The 18,046-nt window shown below is 36.9% G+C and overlaps 1 protein-coding gene across 1 annotated transcript in view; it reads left to right on the top strand.

Moving 5' to 3' along the window:
* The window catches only part of RECQL (RecQ like helicase), a 34,484-nt gene that overhangs the window by 15,048 nt on the left and 1,390 nt on the right, over positions 1 to 18,046 (top strand). The window contains exons 5-13 of the mRNA XM_043880866.1: positions 3,584 to 3,690; positions 7,544 to 7,742; positions 9,665 to 9,831; positions 10,870 to 10,951; positions 11,967 to 12,115; positions 12,206 to 12,323; positions 12,843 to 12,981; positions 16,580 to 16,671; positions 17,796 to 18,015. Coding sequence (XP_043736801.1) covers positions 3,584 to 3,690; positions 7,544 to 7,742; positions 9,665 to 9,831; positions 10,870 to 10,951; positions 11,967 to 12,115; positions 12,206 to 12,323; positions 12,843 to 12,981; positions 16,580 to 16,671; positions 17,796 to 18,015 — 1,273 coding nt within the window. The remainder of the gene's footprint in view (positions 1 to 3,583; positions 3,691 to 7,543; positions 7,743 to 9,664; positions 9,832 to 10,869; positions 10,952 to 11,966; positions 12,116 to 12,205; positions 12,324 to 12,842; positions 12,982 to 16,579; positions 16,672 to 17,795; positions 18,016 to 18,046) is intronic.

The following is an 18,046-nucleotide window of genomic DNA, read 5'->3' as shown; positions in this document are numbered from 1 at the left end:
ATGGACAGCACTCCTGGTATGTCTTCAAAGAGTCAGACGCGACTTAATGACTGAACAACAACAACATAGAGTGAGAAACTGTGGTATACTCAGTAACCTTGGCAGGGAGAGAGTGGCAAGACATGCTGAAAGAGTCTTTAAAAATATTCTTAAAACTTCCTTCTATGAGTGGAAAGCTATGAAGGGTCTTAAACAGGTGAGAAACTTGTCAGAAGGATAATTCCAGCAGATGGAGGAATTCCAGAAATATTTAGAAGGTAGGTTCAGTAGGATTCAGTACTCATTAGATACAGGGCTAGAAGATAGTCCAGCTGTCCAGATTTCAGGCTGGGACAGATGGGGTGAAGTTATTTGCTGAAATAGGGTACACTGGAGAAAGAACTTATTTGGAAATGGAGAGAGAGGGAAGGTGATGAATTTAATTTGGGGTCTGTTGAATTAATGATGCCCCCAAGACATATAGGTAGAATTGTCCTCTGAGTTTGAGTGGAAAGGTTGGGTCTGAGTGATCTGAGGTTGCTGAGTCTGAAGCTCTTACAGTGGAAATGGCTCTTGTAGTGAATTGTATCATCCAGACCAGTGTGAGAGAAGAGGGCCCAGAACAGAAACCAGAACACCGAGAGTTTAGGGATAAACAGAGAATGAGGGCCTGCAGAGAAGGCTAAGATAGAGTAGCGAAGTGGAGGAGGCTAGTCTGGAGACTGTGGTGTTATTAGAAGCGCAGAGAAGGGAGTACTTCAAACAGGGACTGGTTAACAGTGATGACTGCTGGCAAAAGGTCAAATAAAATAAAGACACGGAAGTTCCAGTGGATTTAGTAACACAGGACTCATCTATGACCTTGGCTAGAGCAGCTTCAACAAAATGGATGGGTGGAAACCAAATAGCAATTGGTTGGGAGTGAGTAGGAGTGAGGAAGAGGAGCCAGTGAAAGAGACAGTCTAGGGAGAGAATTGCTATGAAGGGAAAAAGCCAAGGAGCCCTGAATTAGGTGCCCATTTTTTCTTTATATTTCAGAGACTTGACCATATTTGATCAAGTCTCTATATTTGAAGAGCTGATGCTTTTGAACTGTGGTGTTGGAGAAGACTCTTGAGAGTCCCTTGGACTGCAAGGAGTTCACACCAATCCATCCTGAAGGAGATCAGTCCTGAATATTCATTGGAAGGACTGATGCTGAGGCTGAAACTCCAATACTTTGGCCACCTGATGAGAAGAACTGACTCATCGGAAAAGACCCTGATGCTGGTAAAGATTGAAGGTGGGAGGAAAAGGGGATGACAGAGGATGAGATGGTTGGATGGCATCACCGACTCAAGGGACATGAGTTTGAGCAAGCTCCGGGAGTTGGTGATGGACAAGGAAGCCTGGTATGCTGCAGTCTGTAGGGTTGCAAAGAGCCTGACATGACTGAACTGAACTGACCATATTTAAATACAATGAGAAGGTACCAGTAAAAAGGGAGAAAGTGAAAATACAGCAGAGAGGACTAGTTAAGAGGGTGAAATCAATGATAAGGTCTTAATCTGAATATATTTTTGAAACTGGTCTGCTCTCTGCCCAAGGTTGTTTTAAGGAACAAACTATGGAAACATAAAACCATAAGATTTTAGCAATCTAAATAGCTGTCTTAGCTATGAACAATTTCAGTTCTCACAGAAAGGGGATTTATTACCAGAACTTGAGTCAGTCAATAAACTGTTAACTGATTTCTGCTCACACTGAATTAATCTTGTGCAGTAAGTGGATAGATACTCATGTAACTATCATTCTGGATGATACAAGGTGCTATGTTTGCTTTGGAAAGCTTTTTTTTTTTTTAAAGAAAATTATTTATTTATTTGGCTCTGCTGGTCTTAGCTATAGTATGTGGGATTTTTTTTTTTTTTTTTTCAGTTGCAGCATGCAGGTTCTAGTTCCCTGACCAGGGCTTGAACCTGGAGCCCTTGCATTGGGAGCACAGTCTTAACCACTGGACCACCAGGGAAGTCCCTAGAAAGCTTTTTTTTAGTGAAGTATAGTTGATTTACAGTGTTGTTATTTTCCACTGTACAGCAAAGTGATTTCACTTTTTTATATATATATATATACACACACACACACACACACATCTTTTTTTAATATTCTTTTCTGTTGTAGTTTATCGTAGAGCTTTTTTCATTTCTTTTTATTGGAGTATAATTGCTTTACATTGTTGTGTTAGTTTCTCCTGTACAGCAAACTTTGGAAAGCTTCGGAATAACTTTTTCCTGATGTAACTGGACAGTCTATGACTTGATTTATGTGATTTTACTGAGGTTACCAATACTGATTGTCAAGAAGGATAGTAAGTTCAAAATGATAATATCTCTCCATGTTTTTATAGGACTGGATAAGGTGAGAGTTTTCTGTATAACTTATGTCTATTTGGCTTATCATTTATTCATATTTACTTCCTGGAATAATGAAGGTAAGAAATAGGTGGTATATTGCCAAAGCTGCTTTGAAAATCAGTCTGAATTGGTGGGCAGGGTCACAAGTTATAGTCAGTTCAGTTCAGTCTTTCAGTCGTGTCCTACTCTTTGTGACCCCATGGACTGCAGCACGCCAGGCCTCCCTGTCCATCACCAACTCCCGGAGTTTACTCAAACTCACGTCCATTGAGTCAGCGGTGCCCTCCAACCATCTCATCCTCTGTCATCCCCTGTTCCTCCTGCCTTCAGTCTTTCCCAGCATCAGGGTCTTTTCAAATGAGTCAGTTCTTTGCATCAGGTGGCCAAAGTATTGGAATTTCAGCTTCAACATCAGTCCTTTCAATGAATATTCAGGACTGATTTCCTTCAGGATGGACTGGTTGGATCTCCTTGCTGTCCAAGAGACTCTCAAGAGTCTTTTCCAGCACCACAGTTCAAAAGCATCAATTCTTCAGTGCTCAGCTTTCTTTATAATCCAGCTTTCACATTCATACATGAGTACTGGAAAAACCATAGCTTTGACTAGATGGACCTTTGTTGGCAAAGTAATGTCTCTGCTTTTTAATATGCTGTTTAGGTTGGTCATAACTTTTCCTCCAAGGAGCAAGCATCTTTTAATTTCATGGCTGCAGTCACCATCTGCAGTGATTTTGGAGCCCCCAAAAATAAAGTCTGCCACTGTTTCCCCATCTATTTGCCATGAAGTGATGGGACCAGATGCCATGATCTTAGTTTTCTGAATGTTGAGTTTTAAGCCAGCTTTTTCACTCTCCTCTTTCATTTTCATCAAGAGGCTCTTTAGTTCTTTGCTTTCTGCCATAAGGGTGGTGTCATCTGCATATCTGAAGTTACTGATATTTTTCCCTGCAATCTTGATTCCAGCTTGTGCTTCATCCAGCCCAGCGTTTCTCATGATGTTCTCTGCATATAAGTTAAATAAGCAGGGTGACAATAAACAGCCTTGATATACTCCTTTCCCTATTTGGAGCCAGTCTGTTGTTTCATGTCCAGTTCTAAGTGTTGCTTCCTGACCTACATACAGATTTTTCAAGTTACAGTAAAGAAGGTAAATGGTTGAAACTCACTTTGGTGGTGGTATGAAATTTAAGATGGATTTCTTTCTTTTTTAGGTTTTACCCTTGTGATTTGCCCACTAATCTCCCTTATGGAAGACCAGTTAATGGTTCTGAAACAATTAGGAATTTCAGCTACCATGTTAAATGCTTCTAGTTCTAAGGTATGCTCCTGTGGCTTTTATTGTATTTTATTTTTAATTTATACTCTTCAGTGAAGTAGGAACCTTAGCTACAATTTGAGTTGCATATAAAAGAAAAAACTGGTAACTTTATGTTGGAGTAAAAAATCACCACGCATAGATCAGGCTAGCCGACTGCTTATTTTGTATGCTGTGTGAGCTCAGATTAGTTTCAGTAGTTTTAAATGGTTAAAAAAAAATCAGCAGTGGAATTTTCCTGGCAGTCCCAGTGGTTAAGACTCTACACTTCCACTGCAGAAGGCACAGTTTCGATCCCTGGTTTGGGAACCAAGATCCTGCATGCCGTATGGTATGGCAAAAAAATAAAATCAAAAGAAAGAATAGTATTTTGTGAAGTGTGAAAATTATATGAAATTCAGATTTCAGTGACCATAAATAAAGTTTTATTGGAACAGAACCATGCTGGTTCTTTTATGTGTAGCCTCTGATTGTTTTCACCCTGTGACGACAGAGTTGACTAGTTGTGATATGGACTACAACACCTAATGTTTACTATCTAGCACTTTACAGAAGGTTTGCTGACTTGTTTCATAGTATCCATTCTAAAACAGTGAGGAAGAATTTCTGATTATGGGATATAATTAAATACAAAAAATGAATTAGAAACAAGATGCCCAACCTTGTGGAATTTCTTGTTAGGAAATGGACTCTTTTACCTTTGTCTGTACAATAAAGCATTTCCCAGGTGATTTTTTTTAAAAGCATATTATTAAAAATTTTCAAAATATACAAAAATAGAATAGTATAAAAACTATTAAGTAGCCATAACAGTTATCAACATATGGCCAGTTTTTTTTCATCTGTATACCCCCAATTTCCCTCCCTGTCCACCCTTGGTTTATTTATTTGAGACAAGTCTCAGACATCATACCATTTCAGTTGTAACTTCTTCAGTATATATCTCTAACATTAAAAAAAAAAAAAAACAAACTAAAAAATAGAACTAAATGCCATTATCACATCTAAAAATTTAGTATTAGTTCCTTAAAACCATCAAATAAAAATACTCAGGTTTCTGTCTCATCAAGTGTTATTATCTGTTTAAAATCATGGTCCAAATTCATGCATTATGCTGTATTGGTTGATATATCCATGCGTGCATGCATGCTATGTCACTTCAGTCATGTCTGACTGTGCGACCTATGGACAACAGCCTACCAGGCTCCTCTGTCCACGGGATTCTCTAGGCAAGAATACTGGAGTGGGTTGCCATTTCCTTCTCCAATAGGTTCCCTTTATTTCTTGTTTGTTTCCTGTGCAATTATTGTTTAGGTTTTTGTTTTTTGGGTTTTTTTGGTCCTTAAGTTTCCTATATTCTGTCTCTTCCTGATTGTATCCTTGTGATGTTGTTCCACTTGTTACTTTTAGTTAGTCTAAAAGTTGACTGAATTTGGGCTTTTTTTTTTTTTTTTTTTCTGTAGGAGTATATTTACTCCTGGTATCACTCAGGAGGTATTTAACACCTGGTTATTTTTTGTGTGTGTGATGTTAGTTCGATCAGTGGGGTCACCTTATGACTGCCTGCTCTATAATTATCAAGTTCTTGATCATCTTTTCATTTAATGGCTTTTAGTAGCCACTGATAATAATTGCCTACCTTAGAGCGTTATTTAATTATGGGGTAATAAAATGGTGATTTCTAATTCTCACTTCTTAAATTAGCTAGATTTTTCCTGTAAAAAAGAACTTTTTCCTTATTAACTCTTTGCAGATTGAAAGTTCTTTCTCTTTCTCTGGGGCTTCCCTGGTGGCTCAGATGGTAAAGAATCTGCCTGCAGTACAGGAGACCCCAGTTCAATCCCTAGCTCGGGAAGATCCCTTGGAGAAGGGAATACCCACGCCAGTATTCTTGCCTGGAGAATTCCATGGACAGAGGAGCCTGGGTAGGCTACAGCCGTTGATAATAATTGCCTACCTTAGAGCATTATTTAATTAGGGGGTTATAAAAAGGTGATTTCTAATTCTCACTTCTTAAATTAGCTAGACTTTTTCTGTAAAAAAGGACCTTTTCCTTATTTATTCTTTGAAGATTGAAAGTTCTTTCCCTTTCTTTAACCAGTTTTCATTATGGAAATGAAATTTCAAGTATTATGGAAAGAGTTAGTTTTCCAGCATTCTCCAAAGGTGGTCAATAAATTCTTTTTTTTTTCCCAAGTATCATTTTAAACCTATGGATTTTTAACATGTTTGATGTCTTTCCATCCATGGTTATTATTATTTTTTTTAATGTTGAAGTAGTCCCATGTTTGGGTAGTGAGAGTCTATTTAATTTGGCCCCTAGGTCTAACTCCTAGCTTTTGAGTCTGGTTTCTTTTCTAAGATAACGTCATGCTCATTTTGTGTATTTCTTCCCAGACCTGAAATCAGCCATGTCTTCAAGAAGTTCTGGTTCTTTTAGTCTTTCCCAAATAGTTTTAATTTATTTAAACTCTTGTGTCATTTTAAGTGCTTTCTAGTTCACCAAAATGAATCTATGAAGAACACTGCCTTCTCATACTGCACTTTTTTAAAGTTGAAAAAGAGAGTAATAATAATGGAAAGTATAGTTGGCCCCTGAACAACATGAGGGTTAGGGGCCCTAACTGTCCACACAGTCAAAAGTCTGCGCTTAACTTACAGTCAGCCTTCCACATTCAGGGATTCAACTAGTTGTGGATCACGTGGTACTGTAGTCTTTACTACTGAAAAAAATCTGCATGTAAGTGCACCCAGGCAGTTCAAATTGCAGGTGGCTCAGTGATAAAAAATCCATCTGCCAATGTAGGAGACATGGGTTCCATCCCTGGGTTTGGGAAGATCCCCTGGAGGAGGAAATGGCAACCCACTCCAGTATTCTTGCCTGGGAAATCCCATAGAGAGAGGATCCTGGCGGGCTAGCGTCCACAGGGATCAAAAAGAGTCAGACAAGACTGGGTGACTAAGCATCCTTTTCTCAGGCAATAACTCAGATGTTTGCTCCTCTAAGATTTCTGGGACATATAGACCAGTTGAAGTATTTAATACACTTTGGCCATTTCTTAACAAAACTAGGAATATCTCGAGGAGTTAACAAACTGCTTTCCTGGGATGATGAAGGCATTTTGAATTTCTATTTCTATCACATTCACCACTTCTTTTGATCTTTAATTAGATTAGAAGGAAGAATACAACATCCAGTGTACTAAATGTTATGGAAAACAACAGCACTAAGAACCAAATAGCTGTTACCTCTTAAGATGTATTCTTATTGTATATAATACATAATATATAGAATCTCATTTTCATTATTCATAATGATAAGATATTGATATAATGAATCAGATACTTTGTAAAACCTAGATTATGAATAGATTTGATAACATCATTAAAGTATCTAATCAAGAATAAATTTTGTTTTGTGAAATCAGATCTGTGAGATCTATGAAATGATTTCAAATACAACATTAAAATTAATAAAACCTGTCTTTATCACCATACTTACTGCATTTAGCTTACATTTTGGCATTTATTGTGAAAAATTTAGAATTATGCCTTCATGGAGTAAATGCTTTTTGGAATGTCTTCATATTCGTTTTTGTGTTCTCTTTTTTGTCAAATGAGATTGATTATTCTTTTATCAACAGTTTGAATGTAAATAAATAACTAAAATGCTATTTGCACAGCTACCATGAAGCTCAGTACTGGGACATCATTTTGATTTTAATGAAGTAAGCATCTGCTGCTACAGCAGCTCAAGGCTGTTGCTTCTGAGTAATGAGCATCTTCATTTACCACTGAGTATTGCATTCTGCTGGCTTAGTTGTCCTATCATTGTGTCTATATTTCCTTTCAATAGGAGCATGTGAAATGGGTTCATGCTGAAATGGTAAATAAAAACTCCAAGCTAAAGCTGATTTATGTGACTCCAGAGAAAATTGCAAAAAGCAAAATGTTTATGTCAAGACTGGAAAAAGCCTATGAAGCAAGAAGATTTACCCGAATTGCTGTAGATGAAGTTCATTGCTGTAGTCAGTGGGGACACGATTTCAGACCTGGTATGTATGTTCTGGGCGTCTCAGGTGGCACAGTGATAAAGAATCCACCTGCCAATTCGGGAGACATGGGTTCGATCCCTGGGTCGGGAGGATCCCTGGAGGAGGGCATGCAACCCACTTTAGTATTCTTGCCTGGAGAATGCCATGGACAGAGGAGCCTGGTGAGCTACAGTTTATGGGGTCACAAAGAGTCAGACAAAACAGAGTGCACACACACATGTGTATTCTACCTAAAAAACCCTGTAATGCTAGGGACTCTTTCCTTACTCAGCTTTACATGATGCAAATCCTTGCTTCCATTAAAATTATCCTCTTAGGTAGTCAATACTTATTTTTTTCTTGCCTTAATGCAAGAGGAGTCAAGAGGCAGAATCTTTAATCTCTTTAATCCCCACCCACCATGGTAGTGCTTCTTAGTCCAGTTGCCTTTATCTTTTGAAATGTGTATATATTAACAAATACTGTACTTTTTCATCTTTAGCTGTAAAGTTTTACTGATTTCTGGATTCTCCTTCATATCTGTTGAGGAATTTTTGCTTCTGCTTCAAAGTTGTCTCTTCTAGTCATCGTTTTAGGTATCTTCAGCACTCACTCCAGGATCTATACCCAGTGAACTCCTCACTGTTACAATTCTGTGGTATACTTTAGTAACCTTAGTCTTTGCCCTACCAGCATAATCCTACAGTCTTAGCCTAAAACAGATTGCTCAAACTTGTTCTATGCAAAGAAATCTGAAAATCAATTTTTTTTTTTTTTGCTATTGAGCTGTATGAGTTCTTTATCAATTTTGTGTATTAGTTAACCTCTTATCAGACACATGATTTGCCAGATGTTTTCTCCCATTCCCTGGGTTGCCTTTCATTAGGTTAATAGCTTCCTTTGCTGGACAGAAGCTTTTTAATTTGAAGCATCCCCACCTGTTTTTTTCATTTTGTTTTTGCCGTTGGCCTCAGATTCAAGAAATCATTGCCAAGACTGATGTCAAGGAGCTTATCTCATGTGTTTGTGTCCAGGAGTTTTATGGTTCCAGATCTTACATTCGAGTCTTTAGTTCATTGTGAGTTCACTTTTGTGTATGGTGTCACATGAGGGTCCAGTTTTGTTCTTTATGCATGTGTCTGTCCAGTGTTCCCAACACCATTTATTGAAGAAACTGTTGTTTCCCCATTATGTGTTCTTGGCTCCTTTGTAGAAGATTTATTTACTATATATATGCGGGTTTACTTCTGGACTGTGGTCTTTCATAACTTTCCAAACAGATAACTTTCTTCTCCCTGATGTTATAGTAGCCTTCAACCTTAACATTGAGCCATTTCTACAACGTTTCTTTCTCACTTTTCTCCAAATAGTTTAACTACTTGAGGGTGTACTCAAGGATGACAAAGCTAGTGATTTAGATGTATATGATAAATATGAGCCCAGAAGTTTCCCTAAAGTGGGTTCTATAAAAACCAAGCATTTTCTTGTCTGAGTTTAACACTCTTGGGTGGTCTCTGTGGTAGAAGGGTTTTGACAGATGGTCTTTTTATCTTTTATCCTTTGCCATAATTCAAACACAATATTTGTGTTATCCTTTGCCAAATTCAAACGTAATTCAAACATAATTCAAACATAAAACAAATGGCTGCTCCCACTCCACCTCTTGAATCCGCTATCCAACAGGTGTAGACCAGTGCTTAGCTTCCTGGAGGCATTTCGCAGGGCATTCCACCTGTGGCCAAGAGTGCTTGTTTCTGATGAACCAGTTATAGAAGTAGAGTAAAGTCCATCTGTCACAAAGGCTAGGCTGCAGTGGCAGATTAGATACAAATGGTTGTGGAAATAAACTCACAGTCATCTTGATGATCTGCCTAAAAGATCAGTCCTTTTTTTATTCCTGAAAGAATAGGAAGAGGGCTACTCTGTATTTTTTTTTTCCCCAGATTATAAGGCTCTTGGTATCTTGAAGCGGCAGTTCCCAAATGCGTCGCTAATTGGACTGACCGCAACAGCGACCAGTCACGTTTTGAAGGATGCTCAGAAAATATTGTGCGTTGAAAAATGTTTTACTTTCACGGCTTCTTTTAATCGGCCAAATCTCTATTATGAGGTATGTAATTCTATGTCAGTTTATTTTGTGAAGGATTTAGAAGAGAGTTTCAGTTCAGTTCAGTCGCTCAGTCATGTCTGACTCTTTGTGACCCCATGAACTGCAGCACGCCAGGCCTCCCTGAGCCTCCCGGAGCCTACCAAAACTCATGTCCATTGAGTCGGTGATGCCATCCAACCATCTCAGCCTCTGTCGTCCCCTTCTCCTGCCCTCAATCTTTCCCAGCATCAGGGTCTTTTCAAAGTTTACTTTTTCATTATGTCTGTTTACATGAGTCACAGTTATGTTCAAAAGTTTAAAAAAAATTGGATGAGTATAAACAGATTTATTCATGAATGCTTCCTTCATATATCTTATGCTACTTAATCCTTTGCTTGGTTAAGTAGAAAAAACTGCCTTGTTAAATTTGCATACATGCTTTTTGTGTAAGGATGGAGAGAAAGCATGCATCGATTGAGGGACCTGGGACTTCCTTGATGGTCCTGTGGTTAAGACTCAGTACTTCCAATGCAGGGGACATGGGTTTGATGCATGGCATAGCCAAAAAAGTGAAAAAGATAACCAAGGACTCTAATGACATCTCTGTAAAACTAATTATGAAATAATGCAAAATTAATATACCCTTAAAGATTTGCTAATCCTCCCTATTTAGATTTTATTTAGTATATAACCTTGAAAGTTAAAGAACCTCACAGCCGTTTTTACTTTCCAGTCCTCTAAGGATAGACTTAATATTTTTCTGAATTCTTACTGAATAGTTATTTGTGCCATGGTTTATGTTTTTACAAATATAGGGTCAGAAAATAAAAAAAGTGTACACCTTTACAAGTTATTCATTGCTTCTGTGCCTCCTTTTTGGTGAATTAAAAATTAAGGATCAAGAAGAGTCTGGGTGGTGACAGGGTCAGATGAAGCGAATGAAAGAATGATAGGAAAAAACACCATGTCCAAGAAAGAATGGCACCTTGAAAGTTGTAAGTAAATAACCACATGAATGGCACTCATTAATTTACTTTTTAATAAGTTAACTTTTTTTAGGTTCGGCAGAAGCCCTCAAACACTGAAGATTTTATTGAGGACATTGTAAAGCTCATTAATGGAAGATACAAGGGGCAATCAGGTAATATAAAAACAAACCAACTATAAAGACTGAGCACTTTACAGAAGTAACAAATACTACAGCAATTCACTGAAAAAGATTAATGCATGGCAGAACATACTTGAAAATCTCATGATAAAATTAATTTTCTTGGTGATCTTAGAAATCGGGTTGGCATTTGCTAATGACACATATTGTAAGAGTCGTGAAACTGACTTGCTTATTTACACTTAATTGCATTAGAATAGACCGAATGACATAATGTTATCAATAGCACCTATTTAGTAAGTATCTACTGTGTATAAGATTGAAGGCTAAGCAATGATGTTCTATAGGGATATAAAATAGTTTTCTTATAATGAAGGACACATTAAAGAAATATAAAAAGTAAATGCTGAATGAGTTAAGTGTAGATGGAGTTGAGATTGTGTATAACATGTTCCAAGATTAATGCGTAGACAGGTGTTACTAAAGCAAAGAATTGGTATAAAAGTTGTATTTCAAAACTATTCTGTAGATTGCCAGGAGATATTAGTGGGTGCCCTGGGTAAAAGGAGTTCCAGGGTCAAATAAGTTTGAGAAAGTCTGCAGGTTATTCATTCTTCCCACAGCGTCACAGGGTTTGAAGTTCTAACCAGCCTTGCAAATAGAGAGAGACACCTGTTTAACTTTGTTCAGTGCAGTGCTTCCCAAACTCATTTGCACATGGAACTCTTTTTTCACAGCACACTTGTTTACATCTTGTAGAGGATGAAGCATCAGTTTGAGAAATACTGTGCAGTGGAAGATAAAGTTGGAGAGAGAACTAAGATAATGGAAACCTTAACTGGTGGCTCCAGGCTCGTTACTGCTCTAGAGCAAGTTGCTGACCAAATCTTGAGTTATACTGGAAAGTCAGTCTGTGTTCAGGGCCTTGGAATTTTTCATAATTCTTTTTTCCCCATGCACTGTAATTACCAGTATCTTGAGTGTGTGAGTTAAAAATTTTCTAGGAATGTGCTATTTGTATCTAACCATTTGACATCTTTTACTACAGGAATCATATATTGCTTTTCTCAGAAAGACTCTGAGCAAGTTACAATTAGTTTACAGAAATTGGGGATTCCTGCAGGTGCATACCATGCCAATATGGAACCAGAAGATAAGACCAAGGTTCACAGAAGATGGTCAGCGAATGAAATTCAGGTTAACTAATAAATACTTAATTGAAACCTAATTCACCTTTAAATATATTTTTAGCTTAATTAATATATATATAATGTTAATACATTTTAGGTAGTTGTGGCAACAGTTGCATTTGGTATGGGAATTGATAAGCCAGATGTGAGGTTTGTTATTCATCATTCAATGAGTAAATCCATGGAAAATTATTACCAAGAGAGTGGCCGTGCAGGTATGTATAACTCATACCCAGAAGTAATTTTTTAAAAGAGCTTTAAAAACACTGTAAGTGATATTTATTAATACTGTATTTTTAACTCTTTATTGCCTAGTATTTTTATAACAAACAATGAAGTCCTTTGAAGTTTTATATTTATTTGCCTATGGAGAAATTTTCCTTATGTTCTATTTTAGTGTAATGAATTATTTCTTCTTATGTTTGCTAAGATAATTTGATATCCATCTTTGTCTCCTGAGTTTTTAATTAGTGGTTTCGAGTTTATAATTTGAATAACTGGATTATTTATGGACAGGTTTTTAAGCTAATAAAGTTGATTGTTGACAGTTCTCTTCAGTTGTATTTTAAAAAATTTGAGGACAGCTGTTACAAATTAACTTTTACATCTCTCTCTGAAATTCCTAGATATGATATGTTTAGACTGAGATATCACCAGCAAATTTTATATTTATTATTTTTGCATGTTTGACTTTTTAAAGTAACTATGCAATCTGAAGATGCTTCCCACTGCAGGTCGAGATGACATGAAAGCAGACTGTATTTTGTATTATGGCTTTGGAGATATATTCAGGATAAGTTCAATGGTGGTGATGGAAAATGTAGGACAACAAAAGCTTTATGAGATGGTGTCCTACTGTCAAAACATAAACAAGTAAGCCACACACTTTTTTGTCACTTTTGTCAATTAAAAACAAGCACAACATGAAAGCATGTGACGTTCCTTGGGTCCTTCCTTAAGTGAGTAAATACCTTGGTGAAACATCAAGTGTAAACCAGTAAAAGCGGATGTCTGAAGGGGTAGAAACCAGTACATGAACCTGTAGAATGCCTGGATTTAAGGACATATAAGATATAGAGAACAAACTAGTGGTTACCAGTGATGAGAGTTGGGGGAGGAGGTGGGGGTGTGGGAGGTATAGACTTTTGGGTATAAGATAGGCTCAAGGATATATTGTGCAACACAGGGAATATAGATAATATTTTGTAATACTTGGAAAGTAACCTTTAAAAATTGTCAAAAATAAAAATATAGTATCTTAAGTCTAAAAAGAAAAAAGTTATTCTTTCTTCAAGAAGGATAACTGTTAACTTTTTTCTGAATGTTTGGTAGCAGTCACCTGTGAAGCCATCTATTCTTGGAGTTTTGTTTCTTGGGAGTTTTCAAATTACTGATTCAGTTTCATGACTGGTAATTGGTCTGTTTATATTTTTTATTTCTTCCTTGTTCAGTCTTGTTCAGATTGTACATTTCTAGGAATTTGTCCATTTCATCTAGGTTATCCATTTTATTGGCAAATATTTGTCCATAGTAGTGTCTTTGATCTTTTGCATTTCTCTGGTATAGGTTGCAACTTTTTCATTTTTGATTTTATTGACTTGGGCTTTTTTCCTTGATGGGTCTGGATAAAGATTCTGTTTATCTTGAGACTTTCCTGGTGGGCCAGTGGTTGACTCTGTGCCAAGAACCAGCTCTTAGTTTCATTGATCTTTACCATTATTTTTTTAGTCTAGTTTTTCTGCTCTGATCTTTGTTTCATTCCTTCCTTCTATTAACTCCTTCTACTAACTTTGGTTTTTGTTTGGTCTTTTTCTAGTTCCTTTAAGTGTAAGGTTAGGTTGTTTATTTGAGATTTTTCTTATTTCCTGAGGTAAGCTTATGTTGCTATAAATTTTCCTCTTAGAACTATTATTTCTGAATTCCATAGATTTTGAATTGTTGTGTTTTTGTCTCCAGGTATTTTTGCATTTTTCTTTGATTTCTTCAGTGATTCATTGGTTGTTTAGTAGTATATGGTTTTGCCTCTGCATGTTTTGAGTTTCTTGCAGTTTTTTTCTTATAGTTGATTTCTAGTTTCATAGTGTTGTGGTTGGAAGAGATGCTTTATATTATTTCCTGTCTTAACTTTACCAAGGCTTGTTTTGTGGCATAGCATGTGATCTGTCCTGGAGAATGTTAATGTTCCTTGTGCACTTGAAAAGAATATATTCTGCTATTTTTGAATAGAATGGTCTATATATGTCAAATCTGGTCTGATGTATCATTTAATGCCAGTGTTTCCTTATTGATTTTCTGTCTGGATCATCTGTCTATTGATATAAATATCAATATTATAGACCCTTACTGTTATTGTGTTAGTCAGTTTCTCTATTTATGTCTGTTAATATTTGTTTTGTGTATTTAGGTGGTTCTGTGTAGTTAGGTGTATATATGTGTATATATATATATATATATACATGTATATATATATATATGTATCAATAGTTGTTATATGTTCTTGGATTGATCCCCTGATCATTATGTAATGTCCTTCTTGTGTCTTTTAACAGTCTTTGTTTTAAAGTTTATCTGATATGGGGCTTCCCTTATAGCTCAGTTGGTAAAGAATCTGCCTGCAATACAGGAGACCCCGGTTCGAAGGTCCGCTGGAGAAGGGATAGGCTACCCACTCCAGTATTCTTGGGCTTCCCTTGTGGCTTAGCTGGTAAAGAATCCACCTGCAATGCTGGAGACCTGGGTTTGACCCCTGGGTTGGGAATATCCCCTGGAGAAGGGAAAGGCTACCCACTCCAGTATTCTGGCCTGGAAAATTCCATGGACTGTATAGTCCATGGAGTTGCAAAGAGTCAGACTCGACTGGGCAACTTTCACTTTCTTTGTCTGATAGGAGTGTTGCTACCTTGGCTTTCTTTTGATTTCCATTTGCATGGAATATGTTTCCCCAGCCCCTCACTTTCAGTCTATGTGTGTCTTTAGAGCTGAGTCTCTTGTAGGCAGCATATATGCAGGTCTTGATTTTGTATCCATTCTGCCACTTTATGTCTTTTGGGTGGAGCATTTAGTCCATTTCAAGTTAAAGGAATTGTTTTAGGTATGTACTTATTGCCATTTCATTGTTTTGAGGTGGTTTTGTAGACCTTTTTTGTTCCTTCTTTTACTTTCTTGTGGTTTGATGAATTTAGTGTTTGAATTCCTTTTTCTTTATTGTGTGGGTTTCTATAATAGAATTCTGATTTGTGGTTACCATGAGGTTTATATATAGCAATTTCTCTATATACATGATGATGTAAGTTGCTACTCTCTTAATTTCAAATGCATTTTATCAATCTTGCATTTGTATTCTTCCCTCACAATTAATATTTTTACTCTTAGTCATCTTTGTAGTCTTACTGCCCATCATATTATAAGGACTCAAAATTTTTTAAGTAAGCAGTAATTAGTGATAGTAACGGAGAAGGAATGGCAGCCCACTCCAGTGTTCTTGCCTGGAGAATCCCAGGGACGGGGAAGCCTGGTGGGCTGCCGTCTATGGGGTTGCACAGAGCCAGACACGACTGAAGCGACTTAGCAGCAGCAGCAGCAGTGATAAAAAATGGTATTTCTTTCCTATTAATGCTACAGTAAGTTTAAAAAATGAGAAAATGAAAATGTCCTTAGATATCCAATATCCAGTGCCCTCATGAAGCATATTTTGGGACTTAAGACTCACAATGATACTATGAAATACAGGAAACTACTTTGCTATCAGGAAGATTCTCTAATACAGGTATACCTTGGAGATATTGCAGTTTCAGTTTGAGACCACTGCAGTAAAGTGAAAATTGTAATAAAGCTAGTGATGTGAATCTTTTGGTTTCCCAGTGCATAGAAGTTATTTTTATACTAACAACATATGGAAAAAAGTATTACATATGGTGGGCAGAGTAGTAGTCTTCCAAAGATGTCCACATCTGAATCTCTGGAACCTGTGAGTATGCTACTTTACCTGGCAAAAGGGAGTTAAAGTTACAAATAGATTTAAAGTTGTAGTCAGCTGATTTTAAGATAGGGAGATGATTCTGAATTATTTGGGTGGACTCACTATAATCACAAGGGTTCTTAAATGTAGAAGGAGGAATAAGATGTCAGAATAATGTGAAAACTTAACCCATTGTTAGCTTTGAAGATAGAGGAAAGGGGGCCATAAGCCAAGAAGTGCAGGCAGTCTTTAGAATCTGGAAAGGGCAAGAAAACAGATTCTTCCCTAGAACTGCTCGGAGAAATCCAGCCCTGCCGACACCTTGCTTTTATTGATTTTAACGGAGTGAGACCCATGTCAGCCTTCTAACCTATAAAAATGTAAGATTATAAATCTGCGTTGTTTTAAGCCACCAAGTTTATGCTAATGTTATGGCAGCAACAGGAAATTAGTAACAGTATATAACCCTGCATTTTGAAATGGAGATAATTCATACCTCTAATGTGTTTGCAGATGTCGTCGTGTATTGATAGCTCAACATTTTGATGAAGTATGGAGTCCAGAAGCATGTAACAAAATGTGTGATAACTGCTGTAAAGAGATTTGTGAGTTGTCCTTTTTAGATTTCTATAAGCTAATGTTTATAGCTAGGACTACATGAGGACAGTATTAGACACCCGAAGTGGATTTAAAAGAATTAGCCAGGTGTGAATAGAATTTCTCAGATTTGAGAGGAGTAACACAAAGTTTTGAAACAAGTACAAATAAAAGCTGTATGTGTATGCATGTATTTTATATTGCTACACTGAGATGTTAAATTTTTAAGAAATGAAGGGAAACATTTAAAATCCCTGATTAGAAATACTATTTATATATGAGAATGCTGACCTCCTGTAATAATCTCCAATACTTTATAGTCACTGACTGAAGAGAGTAATTTAGTACAAAATAGAGATTATAGTGTATCATTTTTGATCCAGATAATATTCAATCACTTTTAAGACACTAGTTTAGTAGTGCTGGTGCTGTATTTTCACTTTTAAAAATTCTGTATATATATGCATATTGTTTGATGAGCTAGACTAACCCATTCCTCACTGAGTTCTGATGCCTTGGTTGGGGAAGGTCACAACAATTTAAACTTTGCAGGTAGAGAAAATTATTTGTGTTTACTAGACCGTTTTATACTGACCAAATTAACAACAGTCTGATAAATACGTCTGAGTGCTTGTGTCAATAGATGGGAATAACTGTCCAGGAGATTCTTGTGAAATTAGAGTCCCTAGGAAGCCACACTGGTTGTCAGAATATTGCTTAATGAGCATGCATCATTAAATATGAAGCAATGAAGAACAGATTGACTAAATATGGTAGTCTAAACCTGATAAACATGTAGAAGAGACTTACCCTCTATAAACACCTCTAAGTCTTTGTCATAATCATGTCTGGCTGATACCTTTTGGTTCTGAGAGCATCTCCAAAGACCTTCCAATAAACAGATTATTTTTTTTTATATCATTTAAATTCGTGTCTTAGAGAGACTATACCTTAATCTAATGAAAAGAGACTTGAGCAGTAGTCTTAATTCAGAACATAGGAACAAACCAGTGTTTAGGGTGGCTCACATTGGATGACTTATTTTTTAAAAGAGTCTAACCACTTAGGACAGCCTATCCTTGCCCCAATTTCAAAATCTCATCCATCTTTAACCATGTCTCTTTCATTACAGCATTTGAAAGAAAGAATGTAACGGCATACTGCAGGGATCTTATTAAGATCCTGAAGCAGGCCGAGGACCTGAATGAAAAGCTCACTCCACTAAAACTGATTGACTCTTGGATGGGAAAGGGTGCCTCGAAGTTGAGAGTGGCAGGCCTTGCTCCCCCCACACTTCCTCGTGAAGACCTGGAGAAAATCATTGCACACTTCCTTATACAGCAGTATCTCAAGTATATACACACCCGTTTCTTGCCCTCTCAC

Source organism: Cervus elaphus, chromosome 22 (genome assembly GCF_910594005.1).
Source record: "Cervus elaphus chromosome 22, mCerEla1.1, whole genome shotgun sequence".
NCBI classification, from domain to species: Eukaryota; Metazoa; Chordata; class Mammalia; order Artiodactyla; family Cervidae; genus Cervus; species Cervus elaphus.
Note: the sequence above shows the minus strand (reverse complement) of the source record. Positions and strands in the feature narration are given on the sequence as shown.